At 43.6% G+C, this 25,260-nt stretch overlaps 1 protein-coding gene across 3 annotated transcripts in view; it reads left to right on the top strand.

Annotated features, from left to right (window-relative positions):
* Nucleotides 1-14,178: 14,178 nt before the first annotated feature.
* acss3 (acyl-CoA synthetase short chain family member 3) overlaps nt 14,179-25,260 on the top strand; it is an 84,784-nt gene continuing 73,702 nt past the window's right edge. For all 3 annotated transcript variants that reach the window (XM_072267496.1, XM_072267495.1, XM_072267494.1), the window contains exons 1-2: nt 14,179-14,633; nt 18,885-19,029. In XM_072267496.1, coding sequence (XP_072123597.1) covers nt 14,236-14,633; nt 18,885-19,029 — 543 coding nt within the window. In that variant the 5' untranslated portion in view covers nt 14,179-14,235. The remainder of the gene's footprint in view (nt 14,634-18,884; nt 19,030-25,260) is intronic.

Below are 25,260 nucleotides of genomic sequence, written 5' to 3'. Positions count from 1 at the left end.
AGATAGTTTGCACTATTGGTATAGTAGGTTACTGTCAGTGGAGTCTGAAAGGATAAAGAGGACATGCCGATACAAATTACGTTCATAATATTTTTATGTATCATGTTTATATCATATACTGTTTTAAAAATAATTAATTGTCCTAAATTTAAGTAAGAGTTAAAAATGGACATTATGTTCTGTATTCAAACGTATCTCAGAGTCATAGACTACTATAGTACAGAGACAGGCTCTCTTGCCCATCTAGTCTATTCTAGCCTAGTCTTTTGCCTAACCCCATCTACCTGCACCTCGACCATGCTTCTCTATCCCTCTCTCATCCATGTACCTATCCAAACTTCCTTGACTCCCACCACTCCCACTGGCAGTTTATTCTACACTTGTACCAAGTCTGAGTGAAGAGGATCCCCCTCAGATTCTCCACAAGTATTTTACCTTTCATCCTAAACATGACCTTTAGTTCTAGTCTCACCCAATCTGAAGTGAAAAAGCCTGCAGGTATACGCCCTATCTACTCCCCTCATAATTTTGCATACCTCTATAAGATCTTCCCTGATTTTCCTGTGCTCCAGTGAATAAAATCCTGACCTATTTAATCTTTCCCTATCAGTCAGGTCCTCAAGTCCTGGCAACATCCTTTACATTTTCTCTGCATCCTTTCAAGCCTATTTATATCTTTCCTGCAGGTAGGTGAACACAATGTTCCAAATTCAGCCTCACCAGTGTCTTATACGACTTCAATATGACAACCCAACATCTGTACTCATTTCTTTAATTATGAAGGCGAATATGCTGGGGTTGCAGGGTGGAGATACATCTCTACCAAAGGAGGCGTAAGGTGCTTCTTCCCTCCTCTAGCCTGCAGGTCACCCTTGGGCAAGGTGCAGCACCTGCTTAGCCTCCTGGTTGTGACCATGTGAAGCCATGGAGGCAGGTGGTGAATGGTCATATGAACAGCTGTCGCATATCACAAATCATGGTTATATGACCACAGACGCCAGGTAGGAAACTTCTGAAGAGTATTGATAATGGCTGGGATCACCTGTCTTGTAAAGACACTGCCCAGAAGAAGGCAATGGCACACCACTTCTGTAGAAAAATTGGCCAAGAACAATCGTGGCCAAGAGCATGATGGCACGTCATATGACATGGTACATAATGATGAAGCTTGTTAAATATCATTACGACCCTATTTACTTGTGATGATGACAAGAGTTTTGAAAAGAAGAAAGAAATTCTCTTCCTTGTTAGGCAGTCCATTGAGACTGAGGATGACTTCCTTCCATTCATGGTTTATAAGTTCTGAGGAGATTGATGAGGCCAATTCTGGAACCACTAACTCTTTCATGGATCAGGAGGTCAGAGATCTGAGTTGGGTAGGTGGATAGTTTGTGAGGTAGTGCATTTTTATCTTCACTCACCCAGCACTTTCATGAGCTCCTGATACTTTGATTCAATGTTCTCAAGCTCATTTGAATGCTCCTCTTCTTTGAGCTGTCATGGACTAGAGGTTCCCAGGGGTCAGCGGTGATGCTGTACCTCTTTGAGGAGGATTTGAAAACATCCTTGAAACTTTTTTCACTCTCTGGTTGGTAATTCTCCTCCCAGGACAGAACTCAGAATAGAGAGCCTGTTTCGGGATTCCGGCATCAAGCATGTGACTGATGTGGCCTGCTCATCATAGCTGACCGAGAGTAACCAGATGCTATCAGTGTCAGAGATATTGGGCTGGGGAGAAAATGGTGATGAGGGTTCATTTATTTTGCAGTGAATTTGGAACATTCTGTGAGGAGAGTGTTTTTTTTTCTAGTGTCTACTATAGGTATACCAGGTCTCTGAAGCATATAAAAGGGCAGGAATCACAATGTCCTGTGGGCAATCAGATCTTGATCTCCATTAGAAAGGGCAAATAAAAATAAGGCAGCAGCCAGTGAAGCGGCCATTGTGTGAATGGGCTAGTGTTGGAGTGGCTTTGGCTCATCAGGCTTCAGCGAGCTCAGTCCTAGTAAGCTTATTCTTCTGATTCTTCATTTCTCGTCTGTTAGGTCATCATTAGAGCACTGAGAATGGCTCCAGGGTCTGTGCTTTGTTCTGTTTGTGAGGTGAGGGAATTCTGGGAGACCTCCAGCCTCCCAGACAACCACATACGCACCAGGTGCACCGAGCTGCAGCTCCTCGGAGTACGTGTTAGGAAAATGGAGCTGCAGTTTGAAGACCTTCGGCTCATACGGGAGACTGAGGAAGTGATAGATTGGAGCTACAGGGAGGTAGTCACCCCTAGGTTGCAGGAGGCAGGTATTGGTACTTGCACAATCAATTCATCTTTCAAGTTTTTCACCATTATCCACTATTATGGTGTTACAGGAATAACCAGCATAGATAGAGGACTGGCTGATTGGCAGAAGACAAAGAGTGGGAATAAAGGGAGCCTTTTCTGATTAGATGCTGGTGACTTGTGGTGTGCAGCAAGGATCAGTGTTGAGCCTGCTTATTTTTACATTATATGTCAATGATTTGGATTACGGAATTGATGGTTTCATGGTCAACTTCCCAGGTACAAAGATAGGTGGAGGGGCAGGTAGTGTTGAGGAAGCAAGGAGGTTGCAGAAGGACTCACCAGAATGCATGACCTCATATTTTCTCACATTAAACTCCATTTGCCACATGTTCACCTACTATGTCAGTGACTTAGATGAGGGAATCGATGGCATTGTTGCAAAGATTGCAGATGACCCGAAGATAGGTGGAGGGGCAGATAGTTTTGCGGAAGTACTGCAGCTACAGAAGGACCTAGACAGATTAGGAGAATGGGCAAAGAAGTGGCAGATGGAATACAGTGTCTGGAAGTGTATGGTCATGAACTTTGGTAGAAGAAATAAAAACAGAGACTATTTTCTAAATAGAGAGAAAATTCAAAAATCTTAAGTGCACAAGGACTTGGGAATGCTCATATAGGATTCTTCAAAGGTTAATTTGCAGGTTAATTTGGTGGTGATGAAGGCAAATGCAACATTAGCACTCATTTTGAGAGCACTAGAATATAAAAAGCAAGGGTGTAATTTTGAGGCTTAATAAAGCACTGGTGAGGCCTCCCTTGGAGTATTGTGAGCAGTTTTGGACCCCTTATCTAAAAAATGTTGTGTTGGCATTGGAGGGGGTTAAAAGGAGGTTCCCGAAAATGATTCTAGGAATGAAAGGCTTATCATATGAGAAACATTTGATGGCTCTGGGCCTGTACTCACTGGAATTCAGAAGAATGAGGGGAGATCTCATTGAAACTTACTGAATTTTGAAAGCCCTTGATAGAGTGGATGTTTTCTATGGTGGAGGAGTCTAAGACCTGAGTACCCAGCCTCAGAATAGAAGGTTGTCCATTTAGAATAGAAATAAGGAGCAACTTCTTCAGCCAGGGAGAAGTGAATTTGTGGAATTGATTGCTGTGGAGGCCAAGTTATTGGGCATATTTAAGGCAGAGGCTGATAGATTCTTGCTTAGTCAGGGTATGTAGGGATAAGGGGAGAAGGCAAGAGATTGGGGCTGAGAGAGAAAATGTATCAGCCATGATGAAATGATGAGCATATTCGATGGGCTAAATAATTTTGTTCCCATATCTTATAGTCTTATGGTCTTCATTAGTCCTTTAATTCAATTGACACCAGGCTGTTCTGGTGCATTGAAATGGTCATGAATTTCATCATCAATACATTTTTTTGCTGAGCTATCGCCCTGAAATACAGGAAGAGTTCTAAAGTGTAATGCAGTGTGGTAGCCTGGTAGATGATTAACATCACTTTGCCTCCACAGAAACTGCTTGACCTGCTGAGTTCCTGCAGCAGTTTGCTTTTTTTTGCTCCAGGTTCCAGGATATTCTTTCACTTGTGTCGGGCTGTTCCATATTTTTGTCTTCCTTGGTGAACTTCCTGGAATCTAGCCTTCATATATGTACGAATACAAGTTGTATCTGGACTCACCTGCTGATGTTTAACCCTAGCTTTAGAGTGCAGGCTGAACAGGTTCCCATCATTCCTTAATTTTAACCACATTCCTACACAAACTTAGTTAGTTGTAAGGTTGAACTGTTACAACCATGGATTCAGCAGTGCAGTAGTTCTTTTGTGAATTTGCACGTGTCAGGTAATTGTTATTTAATCATGGTAGTACTTAACTCCACTCTTGTCGTCATAGTGCTTGTCGAGACTTGGACAGAGCCTAGCAATGCTTCGCTGCTGTTTTGCATTCGGCCTCCCTTGAGCTATTGGACTTTCAAAGTCAACTGACTCTGAAGACCAGCGGTATTCATTTAATGTTTAGATATTCTTTTCAGCCACAGTGTTTTCCTTTTGAAAGTTTTAATTAATGGCCCTGTTTGGCCTAGCGTTTATTGTTTTATTTTCCCTTTAACGCTGTTCGTATTAAAGTCTGTGAGCTATCGACCTGCTTCAGTGTCTCTCACTCCGCACTTGGGCCATATCCGAACCATGGTGACACAAACACCACAGGAACAAGATTGAGAAGGTTGTTGGGATGTTATCTCTAAGGAGGTTAAATGTAATTCCTCCTTGGTATACGCTAGAATAAAATGTTAAACTGAAAGGCAAAATGGTGTTAGCTTGGAGCGGAACTGCTTTGAGAAAATACAGGAGAACCAGTCCACAGCAATATTTGAGAAAGTTAAGGGAGTACAAGTTTACAACCATAACAGTGGATAATGGTGAAAAACTTGAAAGGCGAGTTGATAGTGCAGGTACCAAATATATGGGAATTTCATGGGAAAATACTAGCATAAAGGGTTTGATGGGTATAAAACCACAGAAATTTCTTTTGTGCAACACACATCAAAGTTGCTGGTGAACACAGCAGGCCGGGCAGCATCTCTAGGAAGAGGTGCAGTCGACGTTTCAGGCCGAGACCCTTCGTCAGGACTAACTGAAGGAAGAGTGAGTAAGAGATATGAAAGTTGGAGGGGGAAGGGGAGATCCAAAATGATAGGAGAAGACAGGAGGGGGAGGGATGGAGCCAAGAGCTGGACAGGTGATAGGCAAAAGGGATACGAGAGGATCATGGGACAGGAGGTCCGGGAAGAAAGACAAGGGGGCGGGGGGACCCAGAGGATGGGCAAGGGGTATATTCAGAGGGACAGAGGGAGAAAAAGGAGAGTGAGAGAAAGAATGTGTGTATAAAAATAAGTAACAGATGGGGTACGAGGGGGAGGTGGGGCATTAGCGGAAGTTAGAGAAGTTGATGTTCATGCCATCAGGTTGGAGGCTACCCAGACGGAATATAAGGTGTTGTTCCTCCAACCTGAGTGTGGCTTCATCTTTACAGTAGAGGAGGCCGTGGATAGACATGTCAGAATGGGAATGGGATGTGCAATTAAAATGTGTGGCCACTGGGAGATCCTGCTTTCTCTGGTGGACAGAGCATAGATGTTCAGCAAAGCGGTCTCCCAGTCTGCGTCGGGTCTCGCCAATATATAAAAGGCCACATCGGGAGCACCGGACGCAGTATATTACCCCAGCTGACTCACAGGTGAAGTGTTGCCTCACCTGGAAGGACTGTTTGGGGCTCTGAATGGTGGTAAGGGAGGAAGTGTAAGGGCATGTGTAGCACTTGTTCCGCTTACACGGATAAGTGCCAGGAGGGAGATCAGTGGGGAGGGATTGGGGGGGACGAATGGACAAGGGAGTGGCGTAGGGAGCGATCCCTGCGGAAAGTAGAGAGAGGGGGGGAGGGAAAGATGTGCTTAGTGGTGGGATCCCGTTGGAGGTGGCGGAAGTAACGGAGAATTATATGTTGGACCTGGAGGCTGGTGGGGTGGTAGGTGAGGACCAGGGGAACCCTATTCCTAGTGGGGTGGCGGGAGGATGGAGTGAGAGCAGATGTACGTGAAATGGGGGAGATGCGTTTAAGAGCAGAGTTGATAGTGGAGGAAGGGAAGCCCCTTTCTTTAAAAAAGGACATCTCCCTCATCCTAGAATGAAAAGCCTCATCCTGAGAGCAGATACGGTGGAGACGGAGGAATTGCGAGAAGGGGATGGCGTTTTTGCAAGAGACAGGGTGACCAGCAACTTTGATGTGTGTTGCTTGAACTTGCAGCATCTGCAGAATTCCGGTTGTTTGAAATTTCTTTTGTGTAGGGGGAGAGGAGAAGGAGAGGAGAAGGAGAGAAGCGGTGGGGGGTGGGTGCGGGTAGAATCCTCTCCAGTGTTAGTGCTGAGTTGGATAGTGAAAAGATGGGGACAAGAATGTCAAAAAGGCGAGAGTATGGAGGGAGAGAGAGATGCATGCAAGTTTGGCATTCTGGAGATCAGCTCATTTAGTAGATGAGAAGTATTAGTTTGTCTTCTGTACAGCTACCGAACCATTTGTTTTCCCTTTGCTATTACATTTTCTATAACATAAATAAAATGATTTCTTATGGTTTGACACATGTACAATGTCTCCTTTGTTTGTGATAACTTGCGCTAATAGCTATTGCTGAATTAGGAAAGAACACAAATTAATTTTAAAATAATTTTTATTACAATAGCACAATCTCATTTGACACGGGACTTCATTGAAATTGGTTCATGCTATTGTAGGACACACATGAAAATGAAGACAAACTTCCAAGAGCACTGAATTTCAGGAAGTTATCCACCGTAGCTTTCAATTGATGAAGCCAAAGGCTTCAGTGAGGTTGAAGAAGTGAAGATGATTATTGCTGCTCCCTGCTTTTGTCTTGGAGTTGCCTTGTGGTAAAGTTCACATCTGCTGTGCTTCTATAATCCACACTGTGATTCACAAAGCAAGCCTTTGACCACTGGGAGGAGATGATTAATGGTGATCCTGATGATAACTTTCAGTGCGGCAAATGTGGGGTGGAAATATGTCTCTACCAAAGGAGGCGTAAGGTGCCCCTTCTCTTCTCTAGCCTGCAGGTCACCCTTGGGCAAGGTGTAGCCCTTGTTTAGTCCCCTGATCAAGGTCACATGAAGCCATGGGAGCAGATGGCTGATGGTCATATGAGCATCTGATACATATCACAAGTCCTGGTTGAGGGGCCATTAACACCAGGCAGACCATCTCCAAAGAGTATTGATAATGGCTGTGGTCACCCATCTTGTAAAAACACTGCCCAGGAGAAGGCAATGGCAAACCACTTCTGTAAAAAACTTTGCCAAGAACAAACATGGTCATGGAAAGACCATGATCGCCCACGTCATATGACACAGGACAAGTGAGCAGAAAGCCTCCCTCAAGTTACCAGTTTTTGACTTGTCCACTTTCTTGATGATGTTCACAATTCCAGCATATGTTAGGTCCAGTAGGATTTCTTTCTGTTTCCAGATGTGGACAATGGGAATGGAGATTTTGTGACTGAAGCTCTTCACTCTTGAGTTCTTGGATTTTCAGTGGGGAAACCATTTGTTCCCAAGGATTTTGTGTTCACTGACGTTAAAGAAATAGGTGTGAAAGTGGAGGAGGCAGAAGAGCTTGACATTATGTTGGCCCAGACCTCACCGAGCTGTGGGTGCAAGGGTATGAAGATGGGACCTCTGATGAGGTCAGACTGCCCAGCGTCAGAGATGGAGAAGATAGATGCTGAAGGATGGCAGAGGTTGGAGATGGGTAAAACATGAGGTCAGAAGTGAATGATGGGAGAGGGAGCTTGGTGAGTAGAGTGGAAGAGGGGAAGACATAGGAGAAAGGGGAGAGAAAGGTAGAGGTAATTTTTAGGCACTGGGTGGGATATAGTTTCAGTAGCAGCATGGGGTGGACGGAAGGAAGAGAAAGAGGGGGGAGAGGAGGGGGCAATATCTGGGCTGGACTTGGACTGATTGGGAATGTGAGCAGGCTCCTCTGGAACATCAGGGTCTGCAGTTGATGGAATTTCAGGATGTTAGGAACATGAAATTTGCTTCGGGGTGTGCACTAGGAATTGCAGATGTATTTGTTTTTGTGGGGGGAAAGGAGGGAGTGGGAGGGGAGAGGGAGGCAGAGGAGAGGGGGAGAGGAGATGGAGGAGAGAGGGAGGGGGGAGAGAGAGAGAGAGGGAGAGAATCAACTCAAGCATTGATGTTTTTATATTTATTAATTGTTATTGATTGATTTTATATCTTGAAAACTATGGTTCACCAGAAATCAGTTCTTACAGTTCCCAGCTGACACCACTGGTGATCAGGGTCAATTGATATGATGTGGACTCTTGTGTGATTGTCGCTCATGGTACAAAAGGTATGGGTTGACTTGAATCACCTGTACAAAGCAGACGGGTTGCATTTGGATCTGAGGGGGACCAAAATCCTTGTTGGCAGGTTTACTAGAGCTGTCTGGAGTGGTTTAAACTAATATGGGAGGGGGATGTGAACCAGTACGATAGAGCTGAAGATGAGCCAGCAGGTTTACATGTAGGTGGTGGGTGTAATTTGAATGTAAGGAAGGACAAGCCAATGATTTGGTACAAATGCAGACAGTGCAAAGAGTTAACTTGTACTACAGAGGCAAAATTCAAAAGGCCAAAGAATGCAGGACTGAAGGCACTGTATTTAAATGCACGTATTATTCAGAATAAGGTGGATGAACTCATGGTGCAATTAGAGACTGGTCAGTATGACGACGTGAGCATTACTGAGTCACGGCTAAAAGAAGGTCATAGTTGGGAGCTGAATATCAAAGGATATTCTTTATATTGAAAGGACAGGCAGGAAGCCATAGGCAGCGGTGTGGCTCTGTTGGTAACAGATGGAATTACATCTTTAGAAAGAGGTGACATAGTGCGAGAGAATATCGAATGTTTGTGGGTGGAGTTAATAAACGGCAAGGGTAAAAAAAAAGTATGGGAATCATATGTAGGCCTCCAAGTAATAGCCAAGATGTGGGGTTGAGATTGCAAAGGGAGCTGGAAAGGGCATGTAATAAGGGTAATGTAACAATTGTAAATGGGGACTTCAATATACAAGGGGATTGGGAAAATCAGGTTGGTGTCAGATTGCAAGAGATGGAATTTGTTGAATGCCGATGAGATGGCTTTTTAGAACAGCTTCTGCTTGAGCCTACTAGGGGAAAGGGCATGTTGGATTGGGTGTAGTGTGATAATCCAGATTTTATTCGGGGTGTAAGGTAAAGGAACCATTAGGATACAGTTATCATAACTTGATAACATGAATTCATACTACTATTTGAGAGGGAGAAGCTTAAGTCAGATGTATCAGTATTGCAATGGAATAAAAGAAAGTACAGAGGCATGAGAGAGGAGCTTGCCCAGGTGGATTGGAGGGGGATACTGGTGGGGATGACGGCGGAGCAGAGGTGACTGAGATTTTTGGGAATAGTTCACAACATGCAGGACAGATATGTCCCACAGAAGAAGTTCTCAAGTGGCAGGGATTAGCAACTGTGGCTGACAAGGGAAATTAAGGACCACATAAACCCAAGGAAACGGCACATAATGTGGCAAAAGTTGGATGATTGGGAAGTTTTTAAAATCCAACAAAAGGCAACTAACAAAGCTATTAGAAGGGAAAAGATGAAATATGAGGGCAAACTACCGAATAACATAAAGCAGGATACTAAAAGTTTTTCTAGTTATATAAAGAGTAAAAGGATGGTGAGAGTTGATATTGAACCACTGGAAAATGATGCTGGTGAGGTAGTAATGGCAGATGAACTTAATAAGTACTTTGCTTCAGTCTTTGCTGTCGAAGTCACGAGCAGTGTGCCAGAGGTCCATAAGTGTCAGGGAGCAGGAGTGAGTGCCATTGCTATTACAAAGGAAAAAAAGTGCTAGGCAAACTCAAAGGTCTTAAGGTAGATACGTCATCTGGACCAGGTGGACTGCATCCCAGAGTTCTGAAAGAGGTTGCTGAAGAGATAGCAGATATATTGGTTATGATCCTTCAAGAATCACTTGACTCCAGCATGGTTCTGGAGGGGTGGACAATTGCAAACGTCACTCCACTCTTTAAGAAGAGAGGAAGGCAAAAGGAAGGAAATTATAAGCCAGATAGCCTAATCTCAGTGGTTGGGAAAGTGTTGGATTTCATTATTAAGGATGAGGTTTCAGGGTAGTTAGAGGCTAATGTTAAAATAAGTCAAACACAGCATGATTTCTGTAAAGGGAAATCTTGCCTGACAAATCTGTTGGAGTTCTTTGAGGAAGCAACAAGCAGGGTGGACAAAGGAGAGGCACTGGATGTCATTTACTTAGATTTCCAGAAGGCATTTATTTGATAAGGTGTCACACACGAGTCTGCTTAACAAGATAAAATCCTAGGGCATTACAGGAAAGATACTGGCATGGATAGAGGAATGTATGACAGGCAGGAGGCAATGTGTGGGAATAAAAGCAGCCTTTTCTGGTTGGCTGCCAGTGACTACTGGTGTTCCTCAGGGGTCAGTACTGGGACCATTACTTTTCACATGGTTTGTCAATGATTTAGATAATGGAATTGATGGCTCTGTGGTAAAGTCTGCAGATGATACGAAGATAAGTGGAGGGGTAGGTAGTGCTGAGGAAGCAATGTGATTGCATCTGGACTTAGACATATTGGAAGAAAGGGCAAAATAGTGGCAGATGGAATACAGTGTTAGGAAATGTGTGATAATACATTTTGGTAAAAGGAACAATAGTGTGGACTATTATCTAAGTGGAGAGAAGGTTCAAACATCAGAGGTGCAAAGGGACTTAGGAGTCATTGTGCAAGACTCCCAGAAAGTCAATTTACAGGTTGAGTCTGTGGTGAAGAAAGCAGATGCAATGTTGGCTTTTATTTTAAGGGGAATAGAATATAAATACAAGGAGATAATGTTGGGCCTTTATAAGACACTAGTCAGGTTACACCTGGTGTATTGTCAACAGTTTTGGGCCCCGTATCTTAGAAAGGATGTGTTGTCATTGGAGAGAGTCCAGAATAGGTTCTCGAGGATGATTCTGGGAATGAAAGGGATAACATATCAGAAGTATATGGTAGCTATGGGCCTGTACTCACTGGAATTCAGAAGAATCTTTCTGGAACCTCATTGAAACCTACCAAATGTTGAAAGGACCAGTTAAGTTGGATGTGGAGAGGATGTTTCCCATGGTGAGAGTGTCCAGAACTAGAGATCACAACCTTAAAATTGAGGGGCCACCTTTTAGAGCAGAGTTAATGAGGAATTTTGTTTTAGCCAGAGTGTAGTGAATCTGTGGAATGCTCTGCCACGGTCTTCGGCGAAGGCCAAGATTGTGGGTATACGTAAAGCAAAAGTTGATAGTTTCCTGATTGGCCAGAGCATCAAAGGTTATAGCGAGAAGGCAGATGTATGGGGTCGAGTGGGATCTGGGATCAGCTATGATGGAATGGCGAAGTGGACTTGATCGGCTGTATGGCCTAATTCTGATCCTATGTCTTATGGTTCCAAGGGTGAATAATCTGACCCATACGGATGTAGCTCCAGAGACTGTTTCCAGCCCCTTTACCTCTGTTTATGAGCTGGGACTTTCACTTATCTGCTAACACACCACTTATCAACTAACACACCTTTCCCCGTCAGTGAGTTGTACATAGTTTCGGGGATTTGCTTTTGTCACTTCCCCAAATAACTCTGCCAAATTGGGAATCATTTTTCTAGATTAAGAGTCTTGTCCTGGAATACCAACTGCCCATTTTCTTCCACAAATGTTGACTGACTCAACAGGACCCCTAACAGGTCTTTTTTTGCTCCAGATTCCAATCACGTGGAGTCTCCATCTTCGGGCTTAACTCTTTCATCCACTGCCCATTTCAAATAGAGAGACATTTGTTTCAATAACCTTTTTCTAACCGTCTTCTACGTTCTCAGTGTCGAAGAGAGGGACCCAAGTGCATGGTTCCTTTAAAGTATTGTCACAGATAGAAGGATGGCGAAGGAGGGTTCGACAACTGGCATTCCTCAATCAGGACAGTAAGTACAGAAATTGGGCTATAGACAGAGGTTGAGACTACTCATTGCAGCCTAAGAGAATGAGGGGTCATGGAGAAGTGTATGAAATCATGAGGGGATAGATAAGGTGAATGCACACTGTTTTTTTCTCCTTGGGTGGGGGAACTGAGAACTAGAGAGTAGAGGTTTAAGGGGAGAAATTTAAAACAGGCAACTTTTTCGCTCAGAAGGTGGCCCGTAAAGGGAATGAGCTGCCAGAGGAAGTGGTTGAGACAAGTACAATGACTACATTGTACAGGACGGGAGAGGTTCCGGAGGATTGGAGGGTTGCGGATGTTGTTCCTTTATTCAAGAAAGGGAGTAGAGATAGCCCAGGAAATTATAGACCAGTGAGTCTTACTTCAGTGGTTGGTAAGTTGATGGAGAAGATCCTGAGAGGCAGGATTTATGAACATTTAGAGAGGTATAATATGATTAGGAATAGTCAGTATGGTTTTGTCAAGGGCAGGTCGTGCCTTACGAGCCTGATTGAATTTTTTGAGGATGTGACTAAACACATTGATGAAGGAAGAGCAGTAGATGTAGTGTATATGGATTTCAGCAAGGCATTTGATAAGGTGCCCCCTGCAAGGCTTATTGAGAAAGTAAGGAGGCATGGGGTCCAAGGGGACATTGCTTTGTGGATCCAGAACTGGCTTGCCCACGGAAGGCAAAGAGTGGTTGTAGACGGGTCATATTCTACATGGAGGTCAGTCACCAGTGGAGTGCATCAGGGATCTGTTTGTGATCTTTATACATGACCTGGATGAGGAAGTGGAGGGATGGGTTAGTAAGTTTGCTGATGACACAAAGGTTGGAGGTATTGTGGATAGTGTGGAGGGCTGTCAGAGGTCAGAGCGGGACATTGATAGGATGCAAAACTGGGCTGAGAAGTGGCAGATGGAATTCAACCCAGATAAGTGTGAAGTGGTTCATTTTGGTAGGTCAAATATGATGGCAGAATACAGTATTAATGATAAGACTCTTGGCAGTGTGGATGATCAGAGGGATCTTGGGGTCTGAGTCCATAGGACACTCAAAGCAGCTGCGCAGGTTGACTTTGTGGTTAAGAAGGCGTATGGTGTATTGGACTTCATCAATCGTGGAATTGAATTTAGGAGCCGAGAGGTAATGTTGCAGCTATATAGGATCCTGGCCAGACCCCACTTGGAGTACTGTGCTCAGAGGCTTTTTCCCAGGGCTGAAATGGTTGCCACAAGAGGACACAGGTTTAAGGTGCTTGGGAGTAAGTACAGAGGAGATGTCAGGGGTAAGTCTTTTACTCTGAGAGTGGAGAGTGTGAATGGGCTGCCGGCAACGGTGGTGGAGGAGGATAAGATAGAGTCTTTTAAAAGACTTTTGGATAGGTACATGGAGCTTAGAAAAACAGAGGGCTATAGGTAAGCCTAGTAATTTCTAAGGTAGGGACATGTTCGGTACAACTTTGTGGGCCGAAGGGCCTGTATTCTGCTGTAGGTTTTCTATAAAAAATTTAATAAACAGTTGGACAGGTATGTGAATGAGAAAAGTTTTAGAGGAATGTGTGTCAATCGTAAGCAATTGGGACTCGTTTAGGTGGGCATTTTGGTCGGAATGGACGAGTAGGGCTGAACGGCTGGTATTGTTTCAGTGCTGTGCTGCTCCGCTCCCAAGTACTGTACTAATCAGAAGCTTTCAGAGAATTCCCATTTGATTTCCCACTCTCAGCAGCTCTGACTCTAACCAAGCGGGATGTAAAAGGAAAAGCACTGCTTGAAGCGGTGAAATGAAACTTTTAAGTAACACACATAAAAGTTGCTGGTGAACGCAGCAGACCAGGCAGCATCTCTAGGAAGAGGTGTCCTGATGAAGGGTCTCGGCCTGAAACGTCGACTGCACCTCTCCCTAGAGATGCTGCCTGGCCTGCTGCGTTCACCAGCAACTTTTATGTGTGTTGCTTGAATGTCCAGCATCTGCAGAATTCCTGTTGTTTGCGAAATGAAACTTTTATATGTGCGCCGCACACATCAAAGTTGCTGGTGAACGCAGCAGGCCAGGCAGCATCTCCAGCAACTTTGATGCGTGTGGCTTGAATTTCCAGCATCTGCAGATTTCCTCGTGTTTGCGGTTTTGTATACGTGCGCATTCACTTTCCATTCTGCCTTTTCACTTTGTTTTAGGTAAGATTCGCAGGTGGGGAGGGGGAATGAATTTCGGTTTCCTCTACCGCTGGGTGGCGTTAATCATGGCAAAATCCTCTCATTGTGACGATAGCACTTTTGTAAGGTTGAGCACTTTGAGTTGCCAAGCTGCGAGTAAAGTTCTGGGGGAAAAATGCAACTGAATTCACTGAAAGCGAATAGGTTGTCCTTGGTCAGACTTTCCGAGCTGATCCGACAAGTTGTGCACTTGGGAACAGAAGGTTGTAGGCTTGACTGTAGCGGCGGGATAGTGCGGAGGGCTCGGCTGCAGTGGTCCGGCGCGGGGTTTAGGACTGCGTGGGTCCGCTCGGCATACCTCATCGGGACTCCCTGCTTGCTCCAGAATCACGGGACGCGGCGGAGTTTTCACCGCTCTCTAAGCTGTTCAGTCGCAGACTCAACTTACGAGGATGCGTTTCGCAGATCTGTCGAGGAACCAGAAGACTTTTGGAGCGAATGTGCCCAAGACATTGTCTGGTTCAAACCGTGGCAAAAGACTCTGGATTTTTCAAACCCGCCTTTTGTGCGCTGGTAAGTTACTGTAACAGAAGGAACTTCTGTAAAGACTAAATGTCCCCGTGCCGGCATCCGGGAGATTGCTGGCTGTAAACGTTTCATCTTTCCCGGAGTGGTATGCGACCGAGCTGAAAGTGGATTTGAACTGGGGACATTGCCAAAGGCGGATGTTAGTTATCCATTAACAGTACCCACGTGGGAGGACAGTCGGCAGTTCACTGCTGGTGCCAACTGATAAATTCTGAAAGAGATATGACTGAGAGATTAAGGTGACAAATTTTCAGGAGGTAAAACGGTAATAACTTAAAAAAACGCTACCTGAAGCGAAATCAAGATTGTATACGCTCATGAAATTAAGGTGGTGTTTGAAATTTAAACAAAAATAACTGGAATATCAACAAAAATGAACAGTAAAACAGTTTTTAATGGTTGTTTAGCGAGAAGTATTTCCAAGTTAGAGCTGCTCCCTCCCAGCACCAGGGATTTGCGTTCAATCCTGACGTCCGGTGTTGATCGTGTCCATAATCTTCCGTTGATTGTATGAATTACCCCGCGCGCTCAACTTCCGCCTGAAGACATGCGACGGGTTACTTGGTGAACTGTAAATTAGCCCAGAGAGCAGTTAACTGGAAAAAAAGGCATCAACCCAGACATGATGAGCACGCGAGAAAGGCTGGATTGCATGTTGACTGGGAAATAAAGAGAATGGGACTGATGGGACTACTGCGCTGGGAGTTAGTTTAGGCACTTTGGGCCAAATATGTTGCAGCAAGTGAGTAAGAGGCCATTCAACATTGAATGGCATCTTTGATGTCATATTAAACCGTGAGATAAATCACAGATCACATTCTGCTGGAAGAACAGGATTAGATTCCTATAATGTCATATTACTTCATGCTCATTCCTGCAGAACTGTGCCTTCGTCTAGGCTTGAATATTGCGCATCACTTCTGGCTGGCCGCCTTTAGCGCAGTTGTGGTCATGTGGTATTTGCGTTTGTGTCCCAACATGCACCTGGTACTTCTCACCTTCCCCATGCGTGTAAGTTTGCTTTCCACTCCAGTTTTACCGAAGCCTTGATTTAAAAAAAGTCTGCATTATATTTTAACATTTAGGCAGGAAATTACACTCCCAGTGTCTTTAATCGCCATCTATGTAAGACACCTGTGAGATATCTGCCCTTGTATTGCAAGTAAATTACTTTGCCACCACTGGCAAAAAAACATGCCTTTAGCGAATGATGTAACCTCTATAATTCCTTCTCCAGTCTTTGTCTCTCTTCCTGTCTTTAAGATGCAGCTCTTAAATTATTGCTCTGACCAAGCTTTTGATACTAGGGCTGATATTTCTTTTGTGCTAAGCTGTCATGTTTGATAACGCTCGTCAAGCTGCTTGGGATGTCTTACTACGTTTTTGTGCAATTAAGAGTGGTAAAAAAAATCGGTCTCAGTAAATTACTGTTGACAACAAGTCACTTTCTCTGTCTATTACATCCTCAAGGATTGCCACAGCTAACTGGAGGCCCATAGACAGCAACACCAGACTTTGTATCGTTTAATGTTCAAAGTTCAACATAAAATTTATTATCAGAGTACTGTACATGTATGTCACTACCTATTATCGAGATTCTTTTTCCTGCAGGCATAGTCGCCAAATCTATAGAATAGTAACTATAAACAGGATCAATGAAAAAGTAAGTAGAGCATAGAAGACAACAAACTATGCAAAGGCAAATATAAATAAATGGCAATAAATAAGGAGAGCAGGAAATAATAAGATGAAGAGTCTTTAAAGTGAAATAATTGGTGTGGGAACATCTCAAAGGATGGACAAGTGGGTGTAGTTATTTGCTTTTGTTCAAGAGCCTGATCGTTGAGGGGTAGTAACTGCTTGAACCTGGTGTTGTGAGTCCTGAGGCACTTCTACCTGATGGCAGCAGCGAGGAAAGAGTGTGGCCTGGGTGCTGAGGATCTCTGGTGATGGATGGTGTTTTCCTATGACAGCATTTCACGTAGATATGCTCGATGGTTGGTGTCTGTCATTCATTGTGATGGTGCTAGATTCGTTGTCATTGCAACTGCAGATTCCTGGTTAAACATAATATTTCATCAGTGAATCTAAAGCACTTGCATCAGTAATTTGGAGCCAACACGTGGAATCAAAAAGTTTAGGTAGACTGAGTCAATTTACAAAATGGTTCAGATGGCACAAGAAGGGTTCTTAAATCAATATTCAATATAGCTTTATTTCAAATAAAAATATGTTTATAGAATCATCATAAAGGTCAAACTAAATTTATCACCGAAGTATATATATGTCACCATATACAACCCCGAGGCTCATTTTCTAGAAGCCACACTCAATCCATAATAGGATAATAACCATAATAAAATTAATGCACCAACTTGGGCATTCAACCAGTGTGCAAAAGACAAGATACTGCAAATGCCAAAATAAAGAAATAATGAATAAGCAATAAATATCGAGAACACGAGATGAAGAGTCTTTGAAAGTGAGTCCATAGGTTATAGGATCATTTCAATGATGGGGCAAGTGAAGTTGAGCGAAGTTATCCACTTTGGTTGAAGATCCTGATAGAGGGGTAATAACTGCTCCTGGACCTGGTGGTGTGGGTCCTGTTCCACCTTCCTGATGACAGCAGTGAGAAGAGAGCATGTCCTGGTGACGGATTTTGCTTTTCTGCGACAACACTTGTTGTAGATGTGCTCAATGGTGCTTGCAGCAAAGTTACAACATTTAACCCAATATGTCTGTTTTAGCTGTCTAAAAGAGTTATCCGCTGTGATCAACATGCACAAAATGCTGGAGGAACACAACAGGTCAGAGAGTGTCTATAGAGAGGAATAAGCAGTCGATGATTCAGGCCAAGACACTTCTTCAGGATTGGAAAGGAAGGGGGAACTCACCAGAAACCTTTCCTTCCAATCCTAGTGAAGGGTCTGGGCTCAAATCAAAAGCTGTTTATTCCTCTCCAAAGATAATCCTGACCAGCTGAGTTCCTCCAGCATTTTGTGTTTGGTGCTTGGGATTTTCAGCATCTGCAGAATCTCTTGTGTTTACGTATCAACTAAGGTGATACTTTTCCTCGTATTTTCAACTATTCTTTTTACAGATGGTTAAACACCTTTTGAAAGATACCAGTTATTCTGTCAATCAGTATTATTTGTAGGATGCCTAGCTTTTCTTTTAACTTTTGTTATAAAAGAAAATAAACTTTGCATGCAAGACAACATTTTCCATCCTTTATTCCCATTAGAAGGATGTTGGCAAGCTGCCTTTTTGGATCTCTGCAATCCTTGTCTACAACACACTCGCAAAATGCTATTCACTTGGAACAGTTGATGTTTTCTGCTGAGACCTTTCATAATCCTCTTCCTTTCCAGTCCTGATGACCCGAAAGGTCAAATGTTTATTTCCTTTCATAACCGCTGCCAGATGTGCTGAGTTCCTCCAGCATTGTGTGTGTGTGTGTGTGTGTGTTTGTGTTGCCCAAGTCTTTTAGTAGTTTTGTAGCCACAGTTACTGGTAGCAGCCCTCCCTCCCCCCACCCTGTGAATTATTTAATTACTTGAATTTAAGTTGCCCATGATGGGAATTGAACTCTTGCCTCTGGATAAATAGTCCAAGATTTGGGTTACTCATCTAATAGGATAAGTTTTCTTCTGTCATACCATTCATTCTGCATGACTCATCTTTCATTTTCCATAAAAGACTGCTTATCCAAAGTGAGCTGCCTCTTTCTTACCCTCCGGCAAGTAATCTGTCAACTTTCCTCCCTGAACTGCATTGATTCTAAATAACCGTGTCCTTCAGTCAGAACTAATTTGCATCTTATATTTTTGTGGGATGAGAGTAATGGAGGACTTGAACATTGTTAATGTTATCCATCAATCAGTTTTCACACAGGTCCCTGTGTGTGTGTGTGTGTGACAGACAGACAGAGAGAGAGAGAGAAAGAGAGAAAAAGAAAGAAATGTGGTGGATATTTCCTTTTGTTCCACACATGCAATGACAGAGAGAGAACCTGGTATGGGAGAATAATGAGTCCTGGTAGAAACAGTGGAGATGTTATATCTCCCATACAGTATAATAAAATAATCACTGAATTTACCCAGAGTATACAAATCTTCAAAGGGTTTGATGCTGAAGAGCCATCTACTGACCCAGCAATAAACATTTATGCACAGTTCAACTGAGTTAATGAGGAAACTCAAGAAATGCTTGCCTTTCTGCTATGTATTTCAGGTTTGCTGATGGTGAACTTAATGTGTGCTATAATGCACTAGATCATCATGTTGAAAGTGGGCGGGGAGACCAAGTTGCCATCATTTACGACAGCCCAGTCACAGGGACTACACAAAGCATTACTTACAGAGAAGCTTTGGAACAGGTAATGCAGACTTCTCATTAAATTGTGTTTCGATGTCACTATCGTTGCCTTCTGGTGTCTGCTTTACAGACATTCAAGACATTTCCCTTGCTATTTGACCCTCATCTTACCTATACCCTGGGTTTTCACTCTCCTTTCCAAATCCTCCTTTTCTAATCTTTAAATGGTTCTTCCATATAGTCATTATCTGTACCCAGTCCTGAATCTCTTCGTGTGGGGTAAAGCAAGCTAGAAGTTGTAGAGCAGCATAACGCCATTATTTTTAAAAGTTAGTTAAACCCAAGTAATACAATGCACATCACATGACTGGTGGTGTAGTGGCATCAGCACTGGACTTTGAGGCAGATGGTCCTGAGTTCGAATCTGGCCGGGTCCCAACATGGGCAACAGCAGTATCTGTGCGGAAGAAAGGCCTGCTATCTACTTCTGTATCTTGCCATGAAAACCCTATCCATACTCTCACCATGAGTCATCAACGAGTCTTCGAGGTCTCAGTTGGTCGAGGTGGACCATGGATAGTGTGTCCTAGATACCAAGATAGGGCAGTATAATATGGAGAGCAAGCTGTTGCCGATGCAGCAGGCTCACCCCTCCACATATCTGATGAACCCAAAGGAACGACGGAGACCGATACATTTTGGCACCAGCAGTGACATGGGAGTTGCCAGTCAGCATTGAACTCAATATAGATTTGCCTTAGGGACTCCAGCTCTGGGATTTTTTCTTGGGGTTTACTCCCGAAGCCTTCCCCTTGTGTGGGTATAGTCACAAGGCAGCGGAGGTTTGAGATCAGAGTCTTATAGTCATAGTCATAGTCATACTTTATTGATCCCGGGGGAAATTGGTTTTCGTTACAGTTGCTCCATAAATAATAAATAGTAATAAAACCATAAATAGTTAAATAGTAATATGTAAGTTATGCCAGGAAATAAGTCCAGGACCAGCCTATTGGCTCAGTGTGTCTGACCCTCCAAGGGAGGAGTTGTAAAGTTTGATGGCCACAGGCAGGAATGACTTCCTATGATGCTCTGTGTTGCATCTCGGAGGAATGAGTCTCTGGCTGAATGTACTCCTGTGCCCAACCAGTACATTATGTAGTGGATGGGAGACATTGTCCAAGATGGCATGCAACTTGGACAGCATCCTCTTTTCAGACACCACCGTCAGAGAGTCCAGTTCCATCCCCACAACATCACTGGCCTTACGAATGAGTTTGTTGATTCTGTTGGTGTCTGCTACCCTCAGCCTGCTGCCCCAGCACACAACAGCAAACATGATAGCACTGGCCACCACAGACTCGTAGAACATCCTCAGCATCGTCTGGCAGATGTTAAAGGACCTCAGTCTCTTCAGGAAATAGAGACGGCTCTGACCCTTCTTGTAGACAGCCTCGGTGTCCTTTGACCAGTCCAGTTTATTGTCAATTCGTACCCCCAGGTATTTGTAATCCTCCACCGTGTCCACACTGACCCCCTGGATGGAAACAGGGGTCACCGCTACATTAGCTCTCCTCAGGTCTACCACCAGCTCCTTAGTCTTTTTCACATTAAGCTGCAGAGGATTCTGCTCACACCATGTGACAAAGTTTCCTACTGTTTCCTACGTTTTCCTTCTAGATGAGCTGCCAACCATGGCTGATGAGCCCCATCTGCCCAAAGCGACTGGTTTTAAGGTGCCAGTAACCTGCCTTTGTCCCTTCTCCTATCAATAGAAACTGTTCTGCTGTGCTTAGTAGCTAAGTTACATGTGAAGGCCAGGAGCTGGACTTAGTTGTTAGAGGCTATTTGAGGTAAATGCCACTGAGAGCATTTTGTAGGTAGTGGGTGCTTATCCCCATTACTACACCCACCTCCCCCCAGCTATAACAACCTCAAACAACCATAAATAACATAGCATAAGATACTGCAAGAAACAATAACAGACAGTTGATGTAACATTATATGATAAGTGTTACAATACCGATATATTGTTGCAGTTTCTGTACTTCAATGGTTCCATTTAATATCAGAGAATGTATACAGAACACAACCTGAAATTCAGAATCATGTTTATTATCACTGGCATGTGACGTGAAATTTGTTAACTTAGCGGCAGCAGTTCAATGCAATACATAATCTAGCAGAGAGAGAGAAAAAATAAATAAAATAAAACATAGTAATAAAGAAACAAGTAAATCAATTACGTATGTTGAATAGGTTATCAAAAAATGTGCAAAAACAGAAATACTGTATATTAAAAAATGTGAGGTAGTGTCCAAAGATTCAATGTCCATTTAGGAATTGGATGGCAGAGGGGAAGAAGCTGTTCCTGAATCACCGAGTGCGTGCCTTCAGGCTTCTGCATCTCCTACCTGATGGTAACAGTGAGAAAAGGGCATGCCCTGGATGCTGGAGGTCTTTAATAATGGATGCTGCTTTTCTGAGACACCGCTCCCTAAAGATGTCCTGAGTACTTAGTAGGTTAGTGCCCAAGGTGGAGCTGACTAAATTTACTAGAACCTTCTGCAGCTCCTTTCGATCCTGTGCAATAGCCCCTCCATACCAGACAGTGATGCAACTTGTCAGAATGCTCTCCATGGTACAACTATAGAAGTTTTTGAGTGTATTTATTGACATGCCAAATCGCTTCAATCTCCTAATACAGTATAGCTGCTGTCTTGCCTTCTTTATGACTACATCAATATGTTGGGACCAGTTTAGATCCTCAGGGATCTTGACACCCAGGAACTTGAAGCTGCTCAATCTCTCTACTTCTGATCCCTCTATGAGGATTGGTATGTGTTCCTTTGTCTTACCCTTCCTGAAGTCCACAATCAGCTCTTTTGTCTTAATGATCTTGAGTGCCAGGTTGTTGCTACAACACCATTCCACTAGTTGGCATATCTCACTCCTGTACGCCCCGTTGTCACCACCTGAGATTCTACCAACAATGGTTGTATCATCAGCAAATTTGTAGATGATATTTGATCTATGCCTAGTCACACAGTCATGTGTATACAGAGAGTAGAGCAGTGGGCTAAGCACACACCCCTGAGGTGCACCAGTGTTGATCGTCAGTGAAGAGGATATGTTATTACCAATCTGCACAGGCTGTGGTCTTCCGGTTAGGAAGTCGAGGATCCAGTTACAGAGGGAGGTACAGAGGCCCAGGTTCTGCAACTTCTCAATCAGGATTGTGGGAATGATCGTATTAAATGCTGAGTTATAGTCGATGAACAGCATCCTGACGTAGGTGTTTGTGTTGTCTAGGTGGTCTAAAGCCGTGTGAAGAGCCATGGAGACTGCATCTGCAGTTGACCTATTGTGACGATAGACAAAATGCAATGGGTCCAGGTCCTTGCTGAGGCAGAAGTTCAGTCCAGTCATAACCAACCTCTCAATGTATTTCATCACTGTTGATGTGAGTGCCACTGGGCAATAGTCGTTAAGTCAGCCCACATTATTCTTCTTAGGCACTGGTATAGAATTGGTTTGCCCACAGGGCTGCAGGGTCTTACCCTGAAGCCGTGTGTCTTCCAGGTTGCACACTCAGGATATCAAAGATGGCGGGGCAGTGAGCTGTGGGAGCAGGAGACATGGCTGTAAAGAACCAAAGTTTGAGAGTAGCTATAGATCACAGACTCTGACAGAACCCCATCTACCTTGAAAACGAGAAAAAAAAACATTAAAGGAAAGAAATGAAATTGTTTCACAGATGAGCTCGAAGAAACTACTCTCTGACAACATCTTAGCTCCGCCCAGTCTCTCGAACAATATGACGCAAGATTTTAACCCTTAACTAAGTATAATTCCAACTCCTATGCAAACAGTTCTGAATACAGCTTGTCCTGGTGTTGGCCCCTAGCTGTACAAGTTGAAACCTGCCTAGAATTTCTTTGAAAGCTGGCATTTACTGCTGTTATAATGGTCTCCTTTGCGTCGATATCCCCAACTCACGTGCACTTCCCCTGCAATGTTGCTGATCCTTGCAGACACCTTTTTCATGCTCTTGCAGAAGTGATACCTGACTGATCTGTCACAAAGTCATTTGCTTCTATATAGTTTAAACCTTTTATCATCTCTCCTCATCCCAGTTGATCAACATGTAAATTCCCATTATTTTAAGTGGGTTGCATAACCACCTGAAAGTGGTCGTATCAAAGAGGTTTTGATACTCATTATCATTATATGTCGTATGACGTAGGTGATCATGGTCTTATGGCCATGATTGTTTTTGGAAATTTTTTCTGCAGAGGTAGTTTACTATTGCCTTCTACTGTACAGTGTCTCTACAAGACGAGTGACACCAAGCCACTATCAGTACTCTTCAGAGATTGTCTGGCGTCATTGGTCACATAACTAGAACTTGTGATATGCACCAGCTGCTCATATGACCATCCACCACCTGCTCCCGTGGCTTCGTGTGACCAAAACTGTGGGTGGGGGGCTAAACGGGTGCTACACCTTGCCCGATGGTGACCTGCAGACTAGCAGAGGAAAGGAGCATCCTACAGCTTCTTTGGTAGAGACGTTTCTCCACCCTACCATCCAGTTTTGGTAACATACCTTGTATAAAGTCATTGGAGTTATTAGACCTCTGTGGTTCCTTGCATGGATCATTGTATGCTTGCCCCTGTATTTACTAGATATTCCCTTTCTTTCCTTCTGTGATCAGATGTGATTGGTTTTCCAGGATTGTCTAAGCTAATTGGCACAGATATCATAGTCAGCTGTTAGAAGCCGTTCTTTGTTCAGTAGAAGCTCAATGTGCTAGTTTTGTTTTCAGTCCATCAACCCAGGTCAGTTTGCAACAGGCTGACCACCGTCTTTAAGAGTTGGGCTAAATGGTCAGTCAGAGACTCTCCACTGATTTGTCCTTTCAAATGACGCAGCACAGAGCAACCCTGAATCAGATGTTTTGCAAAGGAAGTGTGAACAAGTGCAGTGAACTTGTACAGATGGCGGGCACTATCAAGCTAAGTTGTCTCTGGAATCAATGTTAAACCAGTTCTGTAAGAGTTGAAGTTGCAATTAATTAAAGGTTAAAACTATGCTCTGTTGCTGCTAGAATGTGTGCTGACACTTGTCGGCTACCCCCAGCACATCCTTATGTTGTTCAAGTTCAAAGTAAATTTATTATCAAAGTACACACATGTTACCATATACAACCCCGAGATTCATTTTCTTGTGAGCATACTTAATAAGCCATGATAGAACCAATAGAAGGCCGCACCAACAGGGCAGACGACCAGTGTGCAAAAGTCAACAAACTGTGAATATAAAATAAGAAAGAAATGATAATAATAAATAAATAAATATGCAATTAATATCCAGAACCTGAGATGAAGAGTCCTTGAAAGTGAGTTCATAAGTTGTGGGAACGTTTCAGTACTGGGGCAAGTGAAGTTACCCCTCTGGTTCAAGAGCTTGATGGTTGAGAGGTAAAAACGGTTACTGAACCTGGTCGTCTGAATCCTAAGGCTCCTGTAACTTCTTCCTGATGGCAGCAGTGAGAGGAGAGCATAGTGTAGGTGGTGAAAGTCCCTGGATGCTGCTTTAATGCAATAACGCACCGTGTAGATGTGCTTAACGGTGGGAAGGGCTTTACCTGGGATGGAGTAGGCCATATCCACTACTTTTTATAGGATTTTTTGTTCAAGGGCATTGGTGTTTCCATACTAGGTCATGATGCAGCCAATCAATATACTCCCCAACACACAGCTATAGAAGTTTGTCAATTTTAGATGTCATGCCAAATCTTTGCAAACTGCTCAGGAAGAAGAGGCACAGCCAAGCTTTCTTCATCATTGCACTTAGGTGCTGGGCCCAGTCTAGGTCCTCTGAAATGCAAACACTGAGGAATCCAAAGTCGCTGATCCTCCACCGCTAATCCCCCAATGAAGACTGGCTCATGGACTGCTGGTTTCCTCCTCTTGAAGACAATAATCAGCTTCTTGGTCTTGGTGCAATTGAGTAAGAAGTTGTTGTGTGGCACCACTCAGACAGATTTTCATTTTCTCTCCTATTTGCTGATTTTCTCTCCTGTTTGACCTTTGATTTGGCCTATGACATTGGTGTCATGAGCAAACTTGAATGTGGCATTGGAGCTGTGCTTAGTCACATAGTCATAAGTGTAAAGTGAGTAGAGCAGGGGGCTAAACACACAGCCTTATGGTGCACCTTTGCTGATGGAGACTGTGGAGGAGATTTTGCCAATCCCAACTGGCTGGGGTCTGTAAGTGAGGAAATCAAG

The sequence above is a fragment of the Mobula birostris genome, chromosome 9 (genome assembly GCF_030028105.1).
Source record: "Mobula birostris isolate sMobBir1 chromosome 9, sMobBir1.hap1, whole genome shotgun sequence".
NCBI classification, from domain to species: Eukaryota; Metazoa; Chordata; class Chondrichthyes; order Myliobatiformes; family Myliobatidae; genus Mobula; species Mobula birostris.
This window is presented reverse-complemented; position numbering and strand designations above follow the sequence as displayed.